Source organism: Odontesthes bonariensis, chromosome 1 (assembly GCF_027942865.1).
Source record: "Odontesthes bonariensis isolate fOdoBon6 chromosome 1, fOdoBon6.hap1, whole genome shotgun sequence".
In the NCBI taxonomy this organism is placed as follows: Eukaryota; Metazoa; Chordata; class Actinopteri; order Atheriniformes; family Atherinopsidae; genus Odontesthes; species Odontesthes bonariensis.
In genome coordinates this window covers 34920559-34940374 of record NC_134506.1, presented here as the reverse complement: position 1 = coordinate 34940374, position 19816 = coordinate 34920559, and the positions used below count along the sequence as shown (strand labels likewise).

Here is a 19816-nt window from a genome sequence, read left to right as displayed (position 1 = left end):
GTCACTAGGCCGAATGCTTCTTTGGATTTGGTGTTGCATTTTTAGGTTTTTGTCGTCAGGAACTGCAGGCGAGGTCTCGTCACTCAGGAAGCTGTGAAGTTGGAAGTTTGCGGAACACTTTTGTCTCTGATGATTTTGGAGTAAATTCAGTTTAAAATTGTTTAAAAACTAACCTGATCTGAGTAAAAGCAGGTGCATATGCAAGTGGTTATTGAATACCTCATTTATCAATTTTATGTTGCTGTTTTGGCTTGTACAATGCTCCGTATATTAATTCAACTGTGGGGTTTGTGCATATTTTTGTACTGTTATTATTATTATTATAGACATGATAATAATGATATTACTGATATTATTATAGTTTTCTCTTTGATTAAAGCAAACTAAAAAAAAAAAAAATGGGACAAAACACACGAATGCTTGTAAAAACTGGTTTGTGCTGATTGTATTTAAGAGGAGCACTTTTCCAAAGTGGTTTTCACACATTCAGTTTTGTTCATATTAGTTAATATAAAAGATATGGTTCTCAGGGCTTTAAACTTGTATGTCATGATAAAGTTTTACTTTATATCTTATATCTGCATTTGTGTCTGTTTTTATTTCTTTAGCTGATCTCAGCAGAAATCTCATTTCATAATGTGTGTAATGACATCTCATGTCCTAAACGTGCTGTTCATCTTGTATTTCAGCTTTGCTGCAACACCAATATAGGAAGTTGGTTTCGATATGCACATACATTCTGGAATTGACTTTACTTTTCACTCCACAGGCCACAAGCAAGTTTCTCGGAAAGGTTTAGTCATTTTGTGAACAAGAAATATTTCAAAGCTGAATTATGAAATAAGTTGATTCGGTTTCTGCAAAAGACATTTCCACCGAGAAGTGTCGGTGTAGAATAACAAGAACATTTCTCAAGCGACCCTGGTGCAACAGCCCCGTTACACCATTCAGGAAATGCTATAAGTTGTGAAAGCGTTGATCTCCCCCTTTAAAAAGTGAGAGCAGAGGTGTCAAACTGCAGGTTTTTTTTTTTAACTGTGTGAAGGGCAAATCGTCACAGCCCCACTGGTAGCAAAGCATTAGGTGATGCAACTGAGAGAACAGAACAACTGAGAAATAAGTATTTCAACAGATCATTTATTTGAACAAGAATGCACACATTGTTAACTATTCTCCAAACTTAAAGACCATCTCCATCACAAAACGTAAAGGCATAAATCAAAAGTAAGACAGTGAATATCAATAATGATGTAATGGTAATACTAAACTAAAATGCTAAACATTCTCGTAAAAAAATAATCTCATTTATAAAACATTAAACATCTAAAATAAAGTGTTGTGCAATACAAATAAGGCTACAGAAGCTGACAATCTAACAATGGATCAAAAATAAAAATCAAGAACAAAATGACAATGAAAGCACATCTTCAACAGTTCTCTCATGAATAGACGCTGTCCCTGCAAAGGAACATTCACATTAGGTCTTAAAAGACAAGCTGCTGTATTTTTAATCAGCAGCGGACAACAAAGAGATGACTGTTCTGTAAGCGCAATAAATTCTTTAAAAACTCTGGGAGATAAATATGGCTTCAGTTAGGATAAAATCTTATGGGAAGAATGGTTATGGGAGCTGAGCTGTGTGGTTGATCAAATGTAAAAGAGCTGTTAAAAAAGACTCATGCAAAGTTTTTTTTTAAACTGGCCTTTCAGTTGTTCACTGAAGCCTTATCAGAAATGGTCTCCATGGAGTTGTGGCTGTCGTGTGGCAGTTCTCAGGGAAGGGAATCAGGGAGAAAAGGTTGAGGTATTACCAAAGACATAAGAACTGGACTGAAAAGTAGTAGCAATGAGTCTTATGGAGTGATGAATCCTCCCCAGAGCTCACATTTCAACGTACTGAAGCAGTGTGGGGTCAATTATTATTACAATTCTAAAAATGTACAGTTTTTGCCTTATATACAAATTTTCTATTAATGTTTGCATATGTTTCAACAAACTGCTGTTCTTATTTCCTGTTTCCTGGCAATAAATAAAGAAATGAGGGGTGGCTCAAGCCCTGCACAATAATACGAACAAGAAGTTCATGGTTCATCACCATTCGGGCTGTTAATGTAATTTATAGACTTGTGCAAAATACCAACCCTATAAATATCAAGACACAAAAAGTAAAGTGAAAAGCAATTCTGTTGATTTGACTGCCTCGTGTTCAGTAGAACACCAAGCTCAGTGACACTGCAACATTTGAGATTTCCCATATTTCAACACGCACCTGCTGCTTTATAAGCTAAACCTGTTCAGCCTGGTCAGAGTCAGAATTTTGGTGTAACAATGTGAAAGCTTAAATCCATTATGTCACGTATTAACGGTTCAGGCTGGTGATGCAGATTGATGTGTGATAAGAGCTGGAGACTCACACATCTGCTGCCACTGTGTGATGCTATCACGCCAGCGTGAACCAGCATCACTGTGCAACGTTTCCAGCACCTTGATGATGACATCACACAAAGAACTATGGTGGCTCTGATGGCAAAAGGGGATCCAATCTGACAAATAAAGTGGCAGTGTAGTCAACATTCTTTTCCATTTCTTTTTTGATATGACACTACTCCTGACATGTTGAGATGCTTACATACAGGAAGTACTTTATGTGCACAAAAATACCAGCAGTTTAAAACATTATGAAAATAAAGAGTTTCTAAAGTCGTGATCTCAGTATAAGCAAATGGCCACTTATTGGAAACTAACAGCAGAAACTCTTCATCAGGACAGCGATCACACAAACCCAGACCACAGGGCTCACTGTCCGGACCACCGCCGCCCCCCTCACCTGCAGCTGGTACTGCGCCAGGACCTTGCTGTAACCCATCTCCTCTGACACACATTTGTAATGTCCCTCCTGCTTGTGATCCATGCTTTCAATCAGATGAAGGCACTGCTCCTCCCTTGGGCTGCAGGACATGGAGCTTTCAGGGCTTTGCCAGGTGTACTGGGCGTGATGGGACAACATCGGGCACCGCAGGAAATATTTGGACTTAGATGGAAGCGTTATGCTGACCACATCTGAATTGGAGTGTGATGGTTTTACTGAGAAAAGAACACAAGAAAAATTACCGTTAAGAAGTCTGTTTGTTTCCCTTCTTTCAACATTAAACAAGTCTGGTTTGTTATTTCACTCAGAGTGTGGCCAGCTTTGTGTTTCCAAGTGCCTGGATCCCAGGAGAGTGGAAGATTGGGAGGTTTGGCGTATTACACTTAATTCCCCCACTGAAGTTTCAGTGTGCATGATTATGGAGGATCTATAGGCAGAAATGCACTGGAATCACCTGAAAACAAGACTTATTATCTATCTTCAGAATATTTGTTTCTACAGACTGCACCTTATACATAGTCAAACAAGGTATCTAAATAGACTTTTTGAGTTTTTAAGCACCCACAGCAGGTTGGTTGGGCTTTAAAATGTCATTGCTTGGTTGGTAGAGTCATTCCTCTTTTTAGACCGCATGTCTGTGTGTTTCACTTCTGGTATTTGGTTAAAATCTGCTATAGATTTTTTTTCTTTTACATAAATAAAGCTAATACATCTCTTTCAAATAAAATAAAATAAAATAAACTCCTACTTGGCATGCGGGCAAAAGGGTTGATGCGACAGTAATAAGGGGAGTTAAGCTGTTTTCAAGAAGCTGTAGCGAGATTATGCCTGGGCAGAGACACGCTGTGTGCAAGGGCAGATGCAAAACAAGACGTGTTAGAAGTTCCCCAGTGAAGCTTGTCGACAGGAAGTCCACTTGACTCCAATAGCAGAGGATGTGAGATAAGACCTGACAAGTTCCTCTGGCATAAGAACCAGTAGTTGTAGTCTTATAAACAAGGAAGCACAGGTAAATGTCACAGACAAGAGTTGCACTGAACAATTTCAATCCTTTTTAACACCTCAGCTTTACTCCACCACAAAGCATCAGATCTCTGTCCACTTTGACTTTCATCTTTCTGTGTTAGATCAAAACTAAAGAACCAGCAACAGTATCAACGCAAGCAAGAGCAGCCTTTACCTCAGATTGTTCCACATATTTCTGAGACTGCGCTCAAGTGGCAGCAACCCAATATATTAGGTAGACACATGTTTTCAGAGCAACTACCAGTTACCATAAATGAACCCTTAGTTTTGTATGAGAAAGGGAAACAATGCGTTGGCAGAGCATGGCTAACTGTCTATCCTTGTTACCATTTATACCACACTAAACTAAACAGCATCTGGTTGCAGTTAAATCAATGGATAAAAGTTTATATTCACTTTGAGAAAGTTATTGACCAAATATCCAAAATTAGCACTTGGTTAATGTTTAAATTAAACACTGAAAATACTTGTTTATCTGAAGGCATTCTAAAAAAAATGTTGACGCTAACACCATAGCAACTCAGTTCTAAAGCGAAGGCAATGTTTTGTTACTCTGTACACAATATACACTCTTCAAACTTCTCATATGCATGTGAATCACCTGTATTCCACTGATATTAAAGACCACAAGCAGGAATTCCTAAAAATCTCAGTACCTTTTTGGACGCGATAAAGTTTTAATGGCGGGCAGGTGGTATGGTTCCCTCCGACTATGTCCTGTTGAGTGCCACTGCAAAAGAAAAGGTATGCCAGTTATTTAAAAGTGATATTCAAAATTCATCTTTGGGTCAATGCTTTCCACAAGGTTGACAACTGTCACCCTTACAGCACCTTTACAATGACATTAGACGACCTGTGTTTCCATCTTTAGCTCCCAAAGTAACTGAAATGATTCAACACAAGCAACCAATAGCAGCACAAACTGTCAGTTCTAAAGTGATGGTAGAAGCAAACAATTGGAAGTTTGTTTGTCTCCCTTATTTAATTTATTTATTCAACAAGTCTGGTTTGTTATTTCACTCAGGGTGTAGCCAGCCTTGTGTTTGCAAGTGCCTGGATCCTAGGAGAGTGGATGTCTGGGAGACTTGGCATGACACACTTGATTCTCTGCTTGTGCTTCCCCATTAAAGTTTCAGTTTGCATGATTAGGGAGGCTCTATGGGAAGAAATGCATCGCAATCACCTGAAAAGGAGATTTATTATCCATCTACAGAATATCTGTTTCTACAGACTGCTCCTTATACATAGTCTGCTGTGTTATAATGTCATGTTTCTACAGTGGCCCAAAACAAACAAACCAAACACTGTATGTAGGGCAGGATTTTTGAGTTTTTAACCCACAGCAGATTGGCTTTAAAATGTTGTGGCTTGGCTTATATAGCCATATCTGTATTTGTACCAAATGCCAACAAGTCATCTGTAACTGGTCTCAAGTCATTAGATGCCCCTAGCACAGGAGCTGCATTGCTTCTAATCTCAGCTACCAAATTTGAAATCCTAGAAAATTCCAGGAGCATTTACCATTACTTCTTAAGAACAAATTTGTTCTTAAGTCCTACTTGCACACTTTTTTACGAAGATTGCAGCGTTCACAAAGGTTTTCTCATCCAGGATTTGTCCTGAGGTAAGATTTAGCATATTCAGCTGTAAGATATTGCAGATTGTACAGAGGGAACGAATCTCGCAGATTTATTTGCAGAGTGACAAGGAACTATTTGGATGCTTTAGGCTAACAAGAGCTGTTCTCTTGGACCTTCGCCATCGTTTGTCCAACTCAGTTCCACCACATGTGCAGGTTCTTTTGACCTCGGGCTTTTTGGCCACTGGAACATTTTAGCGAGAGCTGGGAGACAGGGTGGGCATAATCACAGCTGCTAATCCTCCTGCGAGTCGTGGATGCAATACATTATCTGGCCACACAAAACATAACGTTTCCATATAGAGCTGAAGAAACAGGTTGCAGTGAGGATGGGATTTAATTCTACTGCTGGTCCTCCTAACACCATCATAGATTGCACAGACGTGCACTTTAAAGCATTCTCGTTAGATCCAATCTCGTACCTCAACTGCAAGCAATATCACTCCATAAATATCCAACTCATTTGTGACTCCCAGAACCCCTGAATGAACATGGTCTCCCGCTTCCCAGAAGGAGCACACGACTCCTTCATCTTACAGAACAGCTCCTCGAACAAGGAGCAGCTGCTGACGCATGGCTCATTGATACATATCTATCTAAGAGCAAAGAGAAATATAAAGAAAGATAAAGAGAAATAGCGCCAAGCGATGTGAGGTCTGACTTTTTCTAGATCAGGGGTGGCCAACCCGCGGCTCTTTGTCTGGTTTCATGCGGCTCTTACGTTCATATCAAAATTTGTATTTGTGTTATTTTTTTTTATGTGCGTGTTCGCTTCATTTGAGTTCAATACGGCAGCGATCTCCAACCTTTTTTGCTCCATGGACAGGTTTAATGTCAGACAATATTTTCACGGACCGGCCTTTCAGGTGTGGCGGATAAATACTACAAAATAAAATGATACAACCAACACAGACTCTGTGGTATTTAGTAAATATAATAATAAACTTGAATCCACTGTGTACTTGTATGTAACTTTATTAGCAGCATCCTCCTGACATAACATCCTCTCTGGTCGCTATGGTAACGCTTAAACATGTCTTCAAAATGCAGCTTTCTTTTTCTTAGTGGTCACAGCCTCTTCTTCTGTCTCCTCATGGGAAGAAGCTCTCCAAACACGTCTGTTTTTGACTCATGTAACGGAGAGAATTCGGTCATTTTTCTAAATAATGTGGCTCTTTGTGGTAACACAGTAAATAATGCGGGTCTTAGTCTCTGACCGGTTGGCCCCTGTTCTAGATGAACGATTTTGTGATGCAAATGTATTACTCTTTTGAACGCATATTGTTTTGAGAAGCAAGACGCTTTATTTTTCTGGCCCCAGCCAACTAGCCGGACTACCTTCGTCAACGCCAAAACTCGGCTGGAACTCGGCTCACAGGACGCAGCGGGGGGTAAGAAAATGTTCATAAATGATGTTGCTAATATGGGATGTCATACAGCTTCATGTCAAAAGAGGTGAACTATCCCTTTAAGAGCAACTTAAAAAAGACTTCAGGCCCATTGTTTTTTGGTTACTGGAACATAACTAACCAGGAAAGTTTTCGGGGGGGGTTTTCATGTGAAAATAACGTGATTCATAGAACCTTAGCCTTTGGTTTCATTAACGTCATAATAGTTGCATGAATGGTTCACAAAAGTATTTTCTTTTGGTTGTCACATGGTTCATGAGCAAAGATTTTCTTTTAAATTTATTATTAGTTTTCAGTTGCACGTTTTGGTTCCAACAAAGTTATCCTACTATCTATAATGTAGGATCTCTTGGAGAATGTTCCCGTTTGGTTGCATTAATGCTCCCTGATACATTCCCTGTTACATTGCAATCAAGCTTTCAAAAACCGTGTGACAATATTACAATTAGGCTTTTTAAATGTTAGGAATTTTCCCGTCGCGGTCAAAATTTAAAGCGCTTAAATTCAGTCACTGATTAATAAGCAGGAAAACTTAGAGATGGGACATGTTTGTTCATTTACAAAATTAAATAAAGCATTATCTTACACATTTGTACCTACGTATCTGTGTATGTGTGTGTTATATTTGAAAATTATTCAACTATTAATATCTCAAAGAAATAAATCAAACTTCAAGTAGGTAAATGTTTCCATATGGGTGTCTCAGGTCTTACTGGATTAAACACACTGTGACCACTCATCTCCCAGAATGTTAGCACCATTAGCACTGGTTATGTCCAAGTGTGTTGACAGTTTTTAGTCTTTTTTTGTTCCGACTTTCATTCGTCTGCTGGTGGCGTACAGGCATGTAAAATATAACTGAGTGCTGACACTTGTATTCTTTATCTGTTGACACATACATTTAAGAAGTGTGGAGTCACGAGGGTCTCTGCTACTTTAAAAAAAGAAAAATCAGCATTTCTTGCTAAATGTGTTACCTTTGCCTTCCAGCTGAATACTATATGTAAGAATGCATTGTGACCTGCCCTGCCTCCAGTTAATCATTCTCAGTCACCCATTTCCTTGTGTGGGCTCAAATAATTCATGACTCCTATCATTTCCTGTCTCATAGAGTCAATGAAAAAATGTGCATCAGTATGTTGTGTCATCTCCAACTAAACCTGTTGAGACTCAGTCAACCACCACATCACAGTACATGAATGCAGAAGCAAATGCGGTTTTAGGGTAGTGCTAACTGCACGAAAGTAGGAAATAGAAACGTTTGCCCCCCATACGACACTGCAACAACACGGAGGCTTAATCTTAGTTCCCCTTTCTCTGCATTGTTATATTGTTTACAGAGAAAAGAGAAAAGAGAAGACCATGCCTAATTTCACATCAACTTCAAATGGTGTGAAACTCTAAATGTAAAGACTGTAATAAAAACAATTAGGCCAGTACACATGATCGATATAGTCTCTCCCAAAGTAATCCGAGTGATCTTTATTTTTCTCTACTTGGAAACTCTAAGCTGCCAAGAAACCCCGCAGTATCATTATGTCAGGAAAGTTTGAGTGAGTTTTTTTGGTACCATTTCAGTCGTAACCAAAAACTTGCCACAACAGTAGAAACACTATCTATGATCAGACTTTTTCTCAAAATCCACATGTCCTCAGGGATGTACAGATCATGAGATTGGATCATGATCAGATCATCAGGCTTATGTTTCCCAGTAGTGTAGAGTTTCTGAACAGAACCAAAACAAAAACTAATCCTGTTTTACATCCTCCTGACACTTACTGTAGGATCAAAAATGAGTGGTGACTGTAATTAAAACAAAAGAAAGAGCAGACAAACTTTGACAACTAACAGTCAATATCAATGACTGCGGAAATTTTATGGTAACATAATCGAGATCAATATCATCAGAGTTGCTTCATTATGGAATTGAGCTCTCTTCCGCAGTTAATTGCAGTGAATCATGTGGCTTGTGTAAGTCTGATGGCAAAACACACCCAGCTGACAGTCAGATGGTGGCTGATTTTGTCACATGTACACAGGATGGACCTGTGGTGTGTAAATTAAAGGTACCATGTTGACTCTTTGGGCACTGATAGCATTAAGGAGCAACATTTTAATGACTAAATCCACTTTTTGTGTACGTTTTGGACATTTGTAAAACTTGAAGTACTAATACTGATAATACTGAAAAAGACATATTCACAGCCAGGTATGAAAAATGATTTCGCTCCCTATACCTTATTTCTCCTACCACATTTGTTCAGGGTAGGAATGCAATATAATTCACATAATTTGTGCCTTGACTGCTACCAAATGAACATAAAGAGTCCTCGGGTCTCTAGTGAGATCTGTACCCTCACAACTAGATGTGAGGGAATGAACCAAGTTAGTGATGACTAACTCAAGACTTCAAGACTGTAGTTGTAAGACCGGTTTGTGAGAATATGATAGCTAAGTTAATAACTTAAAAAAACAAAAAGAAAATCATGTCTAAGGCTTCTTTAAAGGAAAACTCTGGGGCATTTGAAGCGCAATCCCATTGCTAGAGGTTGTCAAATACTGATAGTAGGACACAGAGAGGTGCAAATCGGCGCTCCCTGTGTGGAGATTGCGCATTTTGCGCAGCCTGTTATGCGAGGTTAATACGTGGTGGCTAAGGGGGAAGTGCTAACCCTTCCACGTAAAACAACAACTTGCACACTGCAGAAACGTCACACCACTTTATAAACCATCCGACAATAAAGTCACAAGCCTTACCATCAAAACCATATGCATGGTTCTCACATTACTGGCATGGGGACGTTACAAAACAACTTTATAAACAGCATGTAACTCACCGGTTGTCGGTATGCTCGCGCATGTGAAAGCCCAAAAGAGTCAATGGACGATAATCCCATATATAAAACAATTAATCTTCTCTAGAAAAACTGCGTTCAAGTATTTAAAACATTACAACAATACATGCCCAGTAATATTGTTCACATTGTAACGTCCCCATGCCAGTAATGTGAGAACCATGCATATGGTTTTGATGGTAAGGCTTGTGACTTTATTGTCGGATGGTTTATAAAGTGGTGTGACGTTTCTGCAGTATGCAAGTTGTTGTTTTACGTGGAAGGGTTAGCACTTGCCCCTTAGCCACCACGTATTAGCCTCGCATGAGAGGCTGAGCGAACAGCGCGATCTCCACACAGGGAGCGCCGATTTGCACCAGTCTGTGTCCTACTATCAGTATTTGACAACCTCTAGCAATGGGATTGCGCTTCAAATGCCCCGGAGTTTTCCTTTAAGACCTCTAAGAAAGGTATTTAGGGGTGCAGCTGGTTTAACTGGCGTATTTGGACGCCATTTGAGAGTGACAGGTACAAGAGCTGCCAAAAAAAAAAAAAGACCAAACAGTTATCAAACCTGCAGCTTCACATTAGAGTCGATAAAATTATGCTACTGTGGCCATATGCACCTTTTTACGCAGCCAGATGTGAACGTAGTTTTTGTTTGTTTACAATTAAAGAAACAAAAATGATATCAAGGTGACTTTAAACCAAGATTTACATTTCCGTTTCTACATTTAGATCACAGGTCTAAAGTTAGATGGCGCTGTGAGGTCTCACCGTGTCTCTGAGGTGCAGTTTTTGCCGTTCCAGCCGCAGTGAGGATCTCTGGATAGGACACATTCCTGGCAAGTGTTTCCATATAGGGCACAGTTTGTCACGTCAAGTTGGACCAGATCATTTTTTGAGTTCACATAGAGCTTTCCCTGAAATGTAGAAGATTTTTTTTTTATTTAATAAAACCATTATTGCCATTTAAAAATATATATATATATATATGTATATATATACATATATATACTGTATATATGCATGGGCAGCACGGTGTTACTCACAGTGAGGGGGTTAAAGACGAGGCCATGGATGTGAGTTCTGTCAGGAAATGATCTGTACTCAGCGATGATGAAAGAATGACTCTCACTCTGCATCACCTTGTGAATACCTCCACTATCTGATTAAGTAAACAGGATTCAGGACAAATGATGAGACAGAATACACTGCAAACGTGTGTCAGCAAAGGTGTGGTTACTTTTTATGACTCTCATTTTTCATTTATGCAAACATTGTGTCTACATCCAATCCACTCGGTTGCAATTTTAAAAACAACCTGAGCTTACCACAGTGCTGTACACCTGTTGAGCTGCAACAATAGCAAAGTAAAGAGAGTAGAACAAAAAGTAGCTTTTTTTTTTTTAAAAAACCTATTAAAAATATATTAAAGCTTGTCAAACCAATTTGTCCAACAGTAAGTGCAGCAAATAATAAGATGTCTTGAGTTTTGCACTAAACGTGTCAGAAGAAGTGGAATCTCATGTTTTAGCAGCCAAATGCTTGGAACAGCAAGATGAAGCAGAAGAAATTCAGTTGGTTAAAATCTGCTACTTCACCTCCAGATGGATCTAACTCATAAAAGCTGCTCATTTATATCTATTTAAAGTACAACGTCCAAGTACACGTTACGCTATGTAGTCATTCTCATAGCACACTTGAGTGAAAGTATTTTAGAAATGCTTATTAACCATCAAATTTGAGTCTGTCTTGCGGTCATTGAGCTGAACACAGTTTTTTAGATCTAGTATCTAAAATCCTGGAGGCAGTTAAGGATGGATGACAGATGTTAAAGGTGACATCTTACAGAAAAATTCCTTTTTTTCTGTTTATGAAGATATATAGAGATTAGATGTAACTCTTAGTGTCTGGACTTCAGATGAGGGGAATGCAAGTATCTAAGAAATAATTCATCATGGTTTATTTTAATTTGTTTAGTTTAGCAGTAGCTAATGTTATGGACTTAGGTAATGAAGTTGACATACACCAACTTCTAGTAAGTTTTTGCAGTAAGTTTTTGAATGATTAGCATTATTGTTACGACATTACCTTGAAAACTGAATGCTTTCTAGTTGGACAGTTACATTCTGTAATTCAGACAACCTGCAGCTGTGTGGAAAAGGTGTGTTTTCAACACAACACCAGCTCTCTCCTTACTTTGGTCGCTACATTGAAATACGTGTTAACATTACATTATCAGCATATAAAAATGTAGGGCTTCAAGTACAATTATTTAATGACGTTAAGATATAAATATTGTTTAAATGCAGTAATTGCTGGTACATGTGCATTACTACGAGTTACGCTGTACACATCTCTGGCTTGATCTGCAACAGATCTCAACTTGAAACGAATGGGTCAAAGGGCTCAAAAACAGGCTGAGACAGGCGGCACTATACCTCAACCAACAGGTATTTAAATCGTCCACACTCACTGTATTGTAATATATATTTGAGGCATCATTGCAGTCATAGCAGAGACTAACGGGATAATATACAAAGCAACGGAACCTTGTCCTAAAATAAAACTTTTGAGGTATTCAAAAATTAGAAGATGAAAAGTTGAGAAATCTGAGATATGACTGTGTGGTCATCGCATCTTTTAGTAGTCTGTTAGTCATGTTTTGAAAAGACATAATGATCGGTCGCCAAGGTCAAAGGGCAAAAACAGCAAGAGCATAAGTCAAACAGATCACAGGACCAGGAGTTAAAACTGCTCTCACAAGGCTATTGCACATGATAGATTTCTGCCCATAAGACATGACAGTAAACCTAAAACTAAAGGCAAAGGCACGTCTTTTCTTTCTGCTGAGGCCAAACCTTTCAGGAAGTCTTGGAAATTTATGACGGGTTATCAAATTTAAGTCACCTTGTAACACGTGCTTGACTTATGACCCTACTTGGCTCTCTGTAGAGTTTGAACAGAGCAAGCAGGATGTTGTTACTCATACAGGAAACTTTTGCATGGCCCCCACAGAAAGTCACACCCCACACCAACATTTGCACGTTGGGAAAATATTCCTCCTCTCTACAACTCTTTCCTACTTAGTGCTGTTCTGATGCATTAAGCCACATACTGAATACTAGTGTTGAGTGCTGCAGTATTGTGCTATAACTTAGCTTCCATTGTATAACAAAGACAACTTTGAGTTTGTTGAAAAGCTTTTCCTCATTATTATAAAATAAAGGAAACTACAGTACATTTTCAAAAGAACACTGACATACAGTTCTTCTCGACTGATATTACTGTATTACTCACTTAATGACAGGAACATGACCGAAGTGTCAACATAGATGTGAGTGTAGCTGTGGTGATTAAAGAGAAGTGGGCCAGAGTTGTTCATAGGCTGCACCCACTGCTCCATCTCCGAAGCCTTCTCAATCCTCCTCAGGATTTCTGGAGAAATTCTGGTGCTATCAGGAACACACTGGAGAAGCAAAGTGCATGTTTTAGAATGATAAGATACTGCCTCGTCACCTTTAGCTGCAGTCAGGCTCTCTGTTTCTCAAAATATAAAGATTATCATGAGTTGTCTCGAGCTGACATTAAACACCAGTGTGAAAGCATGCTCTGTAACTCTTAAATGGCTCATACCATCCTGGTCCTGTTCATTTCCTCACCCCCTTTGAATGGGGAGGAGGTGAAGATGTTGTGAATGTCTCCTATCGTGTAGACACAGACAGCACTCATGCCCCTGAAGAAAAACACAGAAGTCTGTTAAATTTTAGAGGGGAAAAAAAAGCTGAGCAAACAGGGAGATGGCAGTGAATGTGAGGAAGAGTTCAGCTTTGCAGAAAAAAAAACAAGGGTAAGCAAAAGTCTTAAAGCTGCAGTCTACAAGATTTGTTGTTGTCATACGTAAAGTCCTACTTTTTGGCATTTTAAGAGTTTACATGATCTATCAGAACGCTTGAAGTTGAAAACGGTGACCTCCGTAGTCGCAAAATGCAAGAAATGCTTATTTTTTAACCGAAAAATAAAAAGTTATTCAACTTCCTGTCCCGCCCCTTCAAAACACATGAGAACTCGTGCACGTAAACGTGCACGCCAGATGCGCCTACACGAATCCTCATTCATCAACTCACCTGTCATTTGCGATCATGGAAGACACAGTAAGTAGACTAGCCCGTAATGAAGTTCAATAGTCCAGATAAATAAGCGTGGGGACGAGCCTACCTTGTATCGCGCGTGCACAATCAGTGATTGACAGGCAACAGAGCCCAGCTCGTAAACCTGATTGGTTACCTTTTACCGGTCCGGTCTGCAATTTTGTAAACAAACCTGCTGGCTTTGGAGGGACCTAGCGGGACATATAGGGGACCTAGAGAACTCTTTTTTTTTTTGTATTGGGGTATTTAATGTACTACTTTCAGAATCCCCGGACAGTTCCAGGCATTATGCTTGAAAAAGAGTTGCAGACTGCAGCTTTAAGCACAAAGAATGTAGCTTATAAAGGCTTCCCATAAAATGTGAAGTTCCTCTTTCTCATGTCAGAGTAAACCATATTTAGTCTGGGTTATGACTGTTTATGACGGTTTGCTTAAACTGGTAGTCATATTTAGTGACTGATCAGGATTGAATAAAGAAAAATACAACAGCTGATGATCTGGGTTATATTACAAAAAAAAAAAAAAAAAAAAAGCACATGACTGTTTTTATGTTTTTATATGTACTTCATGTTCCATCTGAGATAACTTCTCACCATATTGAATAAAAGAAACAGCAGTCTTTGCTTGCGTTCAGCCATACAGCGTCTTAAACATGTTTTCTAAAACACAGACATGATGATGGAGTCCTACCATTCATTTCTGAAGAGTGCATAGACCTTGGTATTCTGCCATTGCTCTGCATGCAAAGTAGCCACATTTACCAGCTCAGAGAAATGCTGTTTGCTCTCACGGTCTCCACAGAAGAGCCTGGTATTCATTTGGGACGTCCAGCCAAACTGCATGTAGTTCTTGGGACCACCTATATCTGTCTAGAAGCAGCACACAGACAAATGATCAATCCCATGAAATGATCAGTGTTTCTACGGAACGTGGTTACTTGTTTTGTAACTGAATCAAATTTTCTCATAACTCTAACCTTACCATGCAAACCTGGCTCACAAAAGGGAGCCACATTTCACTGTATAACCCTCTGTCTTTGTTTTTCTGCTTGTAGAAAGCATAAATTCTGTCCTGTGAAGGTTCACCTCCTCTTTGGCTGAGCACCAAACCCACATAGTGCTGCTCTGAAGACAGAGACAAAATAGAATTAGTCTCTGACCATTTAAAGAAGAATCATTTAAATAAAGAAGAAGAAGAAGTCCACAAATATCTCTTTATGTAAATACCTTTATCATGGGGGGCTGGTCTAACTCTTCTTCTCCCAAACTTGTGAATGCCAGCATACTCCCGAGCCCCAGAGGATGTAATGTAGAGGTCTGCACTTTGTCCAGTTTCTGGGACAAACAGTTGCACATTTTTAGATATCAGGTGCAAACAGGAGGCATGTGTGCAAAATCATTGTATAAAATGGTGAGCACAGTAGAATAAGATGCCATAAGAGCTGAGCTGAGAGAGGACAAATGTTCTGCATATGCAAACCCTACTAGAATAAGAAAAAGTGAGCCCCTTAAAGGCTGAAATTAGCCATCATGGAAAACTGGTGAAGCAGAGAGCAGGCACTGATGGCCAAAATAAATAATTCCAGTTTGGAGAAAACTCACCTATGAGGACTGAATGTTCATTTTCCTTTATGATATGCCCGTTTATGCTGCCTCCCACCTCCTTTGCTTTCGCAGAGGGAACACATTTGGGTGGGTCTTCTGTTAACATCTCCAAGAAAAAGCAAATAAATGTTATTGTCCCTCATCTTAAGCACAAATGTGACTTAATAATTCACTCTGCCCTACACTTGACACCACGTTATCTTACAAGTAGTTTTGAAGAAGTAGAAATGCTAAAAAAAAATAAACAGGAAGCATTGTTATGCATTTGCTTCTCTTGCAAAAGCATCATGAGGTTGTATGTAACAAACACAAGAAGAAGTGGCTTATGACATATTGAAAATGAACACCAGTAAGGGTTCCCAGCATTACTGCCGTTCTCAGTAATATGTCTCCTACCAGATCACAGCAAACTGTCTCCCTGCCGTTGAATCCACAGACAAATGGCAGCTTTCCCTCTTCCCTCTGGGAAACCAAAGTGATGTTGTAGCTGCAGTCCTAGATGACGAGAGCAAGATTCTCTAAATTTATTCTGAAGTGGACAACAAATCTTACCAACTTGGCTGGGGTCATTTTACACTCCTCACCTTGTTGCACTTGTCCCACTCCACCTTCCTTTCTACAGGAGTCTGTAACGAGACATCCAGCAGGACTATTAGTTTGCTTCATTTTGCTGTGAAGTTTAGTTGTGTATATTCAATGCACCAATTCAGTGTCTCAATTTGCTGTAAACAGTAAAAGTACCTTCTTAGGGTTTTGAAAGTTGTAGAAATTCAGGTGTGTTTGTCCAACAGTGGTGACAGTATTCGGCTCTTTGCCGAGAAGAATCCATACTTGTTCATGTTTTCCAGAAAGAGGAAACCTTTTAGCTGCAGTCTCTAAAATGGAAATAAACATCCAACTATTAATCAGGCCTTCTCATGTGGACTGTAAACATGTGGACTGTAAACAAGAAAGTTTACACAGTATATAGGGACATTTGTTAGAAGACTGGAGCAAAATTAGGTTGCTTCTTTATTCAACATCATGTTTTTTCTTGTTGGGCCATGAGATAGATATTTGTGTTATCTTTGAATTTCCCAACACTGCCAACACTTCTACTTGGAAGAATTTGCCCAAAATCCGTGATATGAAATCCTGTACAGACATGCAGATCCTATATGCAACCTGTTGACTTTTTCTGAGGCATCCAAGTTCAAAACGTTTTAGTATAAAACATCTTTAAAACTATCAAGCAGATAGGTACATAATTTAGTTCTACTTTCCAAGGCTACATCTTCAGCCATATTTGGGGCTAAAGATACCTTTAGCCATATTTGACAGGTGCCATCCTGGATTAGTTAAATGCGGAGGAGTAATTTTGTGTATTTACATGTATCTACATGACAATAAAGTCTTAATCCGAATTTGGTATCTCCCAAATTAGGATCCTGGCAACTCAATTTAAAATACATGCTTAAAAAAAAGTTTTTAACACCACCGACTTTTAGCCCTATTCAAGAATTAATCATTTAAAAGAAAATAAATACCATTAACATCAATTTACATGTACTAATAATCAGTAATTTCCTTCATAAGAAAACAAGCAATTATCCCAAAAAAAGGTTTCACTATACACACCAAAGTGATATCTATGACTTCTTGCTGGTTTTGATCATCTGATATCAACATAAAAATAACAAATATAAATGCAGCATTTAATAATAAATGTGCACTAGATGACATTTGGCTGAGAAAGGTGATTTACAACTTATTGTGAAAACTGCCCACAGTTCTTTCTATGGCAGAATATTCCTTTTTTTTTTTTTAAACCCACAGTAGGCTAGATATTTTTGACTTTTGAGATCGTGACTTCATGGTATTTACTGACTGAGTTAAGATGACTGTAATTTTTAATATTTCCTTTTTATTCTGCATAAGTTAAAAAGTGTTAACTTTAGAATTAGTCCGGAGAAGTTCACATGTAATTTCTGCTGTCCGTTCAGCTCTTTTCTTTTTTGTTAATTTTAATCATTTGCACGTGAACATTGACCGAGAAAGCCTTTGGCGGCATAAGCTTTATAAAACATCCTCGTTGGGTTTTTGATGAGAAGAGAAACGTCTCGTACCTTTTTCCTTGAATACGATCCGCGGTTGGTGCGTAAAGTTCGCTGCAGACAAACTATAAATGCAAAATAAAACTGATACCACAAGAAACATTTTGGTCCACAGCAGCAACAAAATACGGCTGAACTGTCTGCTTCCTACCATATGTTACTGGTAGAGTTGGTTGTTCTGACTCCTGTCAGTGACTGGGAAAGTTAAGTTTCCCCCTGGTGGTGATTTTCGGTTATTGCAGCATTGATTACCGGCTGCTTCCAGTGTTCGTGCATAAGCTACAAGTGCTCCACCACAGAGAGTTGGTTGTCTGAGCCTTGGAGTGTAACCAACAGTGAGTATTGATGCACTTGGTGTATTTTAGTTGTTTCATGACACTGTGTTGTTCAAGGTTATGTTTAGGCATATATTTAAGTTACGAAAACCGTGCTAACTATGCTAATGCTAATCGCGAAGCATTTCGTTAGCAAGAAGCTAGTTAAGCTGTTATGGCTAATTTAGTTGAGTGTATTTCATGTTATGATTACTTTCCTGTGTGTGCATTCATGTGATAATAGTATGTTAGACATATTTCATTTATCTACACTGTAACATGTTGTGTATTTCTTGTGTTGCAGTTTTACAAATAAAAATATAACAGAAGATTCAGTAAAGCAACCTCAGTTAAACTACTGGTCTCTCATTTTGTTCGCTATCTGTCAGCCAGGACAGAATAGTAAAATGTTGACCATCAGCGGGGAAAGGCAACTGAACAGCTGTGAACAGCACGCAGAAGCATAGCAAGATGAGTGACCACGAAGAACGTCGGTCTCAGCTGGAGACGAGGTCTCGAGTCTCAGCTTCCCACAAATCATCCAGAGCTTCAACCCGGACATCAGTCAGCGCCGCTGCAACAAGGGCTAGAGCTAAGGCAGAAGCAGCAAAAATTAAGGTATCCTTTGCAGAAAAGGAGGCAGCCATGATGAAAGAAAAGGCTTCAATAGAAGCAAGTCTTCATGTGTTAAAACAAGAGAAAGAAGCTACTGCAGCATCTAAAGAGGCAGCAATATTCGAAGAAGCAGCAGCAGCAGTCAACTATGTGGAAGAATCCGCTCTTCGTGAGTTACAGGATTTAGCTCTTGAAGATCCAATAAAACGCACCAAAGACTATGTAGAAACGCAGCCATTTGATAAACATGCTCCACAGGAGTTTCAAGTTGCTATGTCACTTCCACCAATCTTACATCATAAATCAGTGATGACCCGACCCTCTAGTAACAAGGCACAAGATTCACTGTATGAGTCATTTAAGGATGAAGACGAGCACAAACCCATTGCTGGTGAAGGCTACACACCTCCCCCTGTCCCGAGGGTATTTTTCCCAAAGCAAGAGTATTCACCTGTGACTCCTGACCCCCAAAATAAATCACCTACGGTTACATTTCAAGCTCCTCATCTGGCACAGAGTAATAAATACTCACCTTCAACTCCTCAAACAACAGATTTAGCTCAGTATCTTATGAGAAAAGAGATGGTGAGCTCTGGACTCCTTGCCTTTGATGATTGCCCAGAAAATTACTGGGCATGGAAAGTGTCTTTCCTAGCAGCTACAAGGGAACTGAACCTATCTGATCAGGAAGAGCTCAACCTTCTGGTCAAATGGCTTGGGCCCGAATCATCAGCTCAAGCCAAGCGGATAAGGTCAGTACATGTTAATAAGCCTAGAGCAGGTATCTTCATGGTATGGGAGCGTTTGGAGGAAACATACGGAAGCCCGGAGGTGATTGAAAGTGCTCTCCTGGAAAAACTAGATACTTTCCCAGCTATCTCAAACAAAGACACACACAAACTCAGGGAATTAGGTGACTTGTTAAAAGAGCTGGAAACCGCAAAGGCTGAAGGATTCTTGCCTGGACTCATGTTTCTAGATACGGCAAGAGGTGTGAACCCAATAGTCGAAAAGCTTCCTTTCACCATGCGGGAACGCTGGATCACACAGGGATCCAAGTATAAGAAAGATTATCAAGTCCCTTTCCCGCCATTCAGCTTTTTTGTCAGCTTTGTATGTTCCCAGGCTAAAACCCGCAACGACCCCAGTTTTGCATTTAACATCTCCTCTACTCCCAGCCAATAAAAGTACCAAAATACTTTCCAAAATCAACTGTGACAGTAAGGAAAACTGAAGTCGCTGCAGCAATCAGTGTGCCG

General features: G+C 39.3%; 1 protein-coding gene across 1 annotated transcript; it reads right to left on the bottom strand.

Annotated features, from left to right (window-relative positions):
* Nucleotides 1-1117: 1117 nt before the first annotated feature.
* Nucleotides 1118-17798, bottom strand: LOC142379963 (semaphorin-7A). Its single transcript, XM_075465386.1, has 14 exons — nucleotides 17641-17798; nucleotides 16277-16410; nucleotides 16120-16161; nucleotides 15932-16030; nucleotides 15533-15641; nucleotides 15158-15265; nucleotides 14913-15055; nucleotides 14622-14800; nucleotides 13417-13516; nucleotides 13081-13249; nucleotides 10830-10945; nucleotides 10555-10700; nucleotides 4552-4625; nucleotides 1118-3084 (listed from the first exon to the last, which is right to left on the bottom strand). The coding sequence occupies exons 1-14, from the start codon at nucleotides 17780-17782 to the stop codon at nucleotides 2741-2743; spliced, it is 1905 nt and encodes a 634-aa protein (XP_075321501.1). The 5' UTR covers nucleotides 17783-17798; the 3' UTR covers nucleotides 1118-2740.
* Nucleotides 17799-19816: the final 2018 nt, after the last annotated feature.

What these genes read in the sequence shown, in the direction of transcription:
- LOC142379963 (XM_075465386.1), bottom strand. Translation starts at nt 17,782, where the DNA reads ATGGTAGGAAGCAGACAGTTCAGCCGTATTTTGTTGCTGCTGTGGACC. An exon ending in AGTGGGACAAGTGCAACAAG is followed by an intron (nt 16,031 to 16,119) that starts GTGAGGAGTGTA and finishes CTCGTCATCTAG; the next exon opens with GACTGCAGCTACAACATCAC. An exon ending in AAATGAACAGGACCAGGATG is followed by an intron (nt 13,250 to 13,416) that starts GTATGAGCCATT and finishes TTGCTTCTCCAG; the next exon opens with TGTGTTCCTGATAGCACCAG.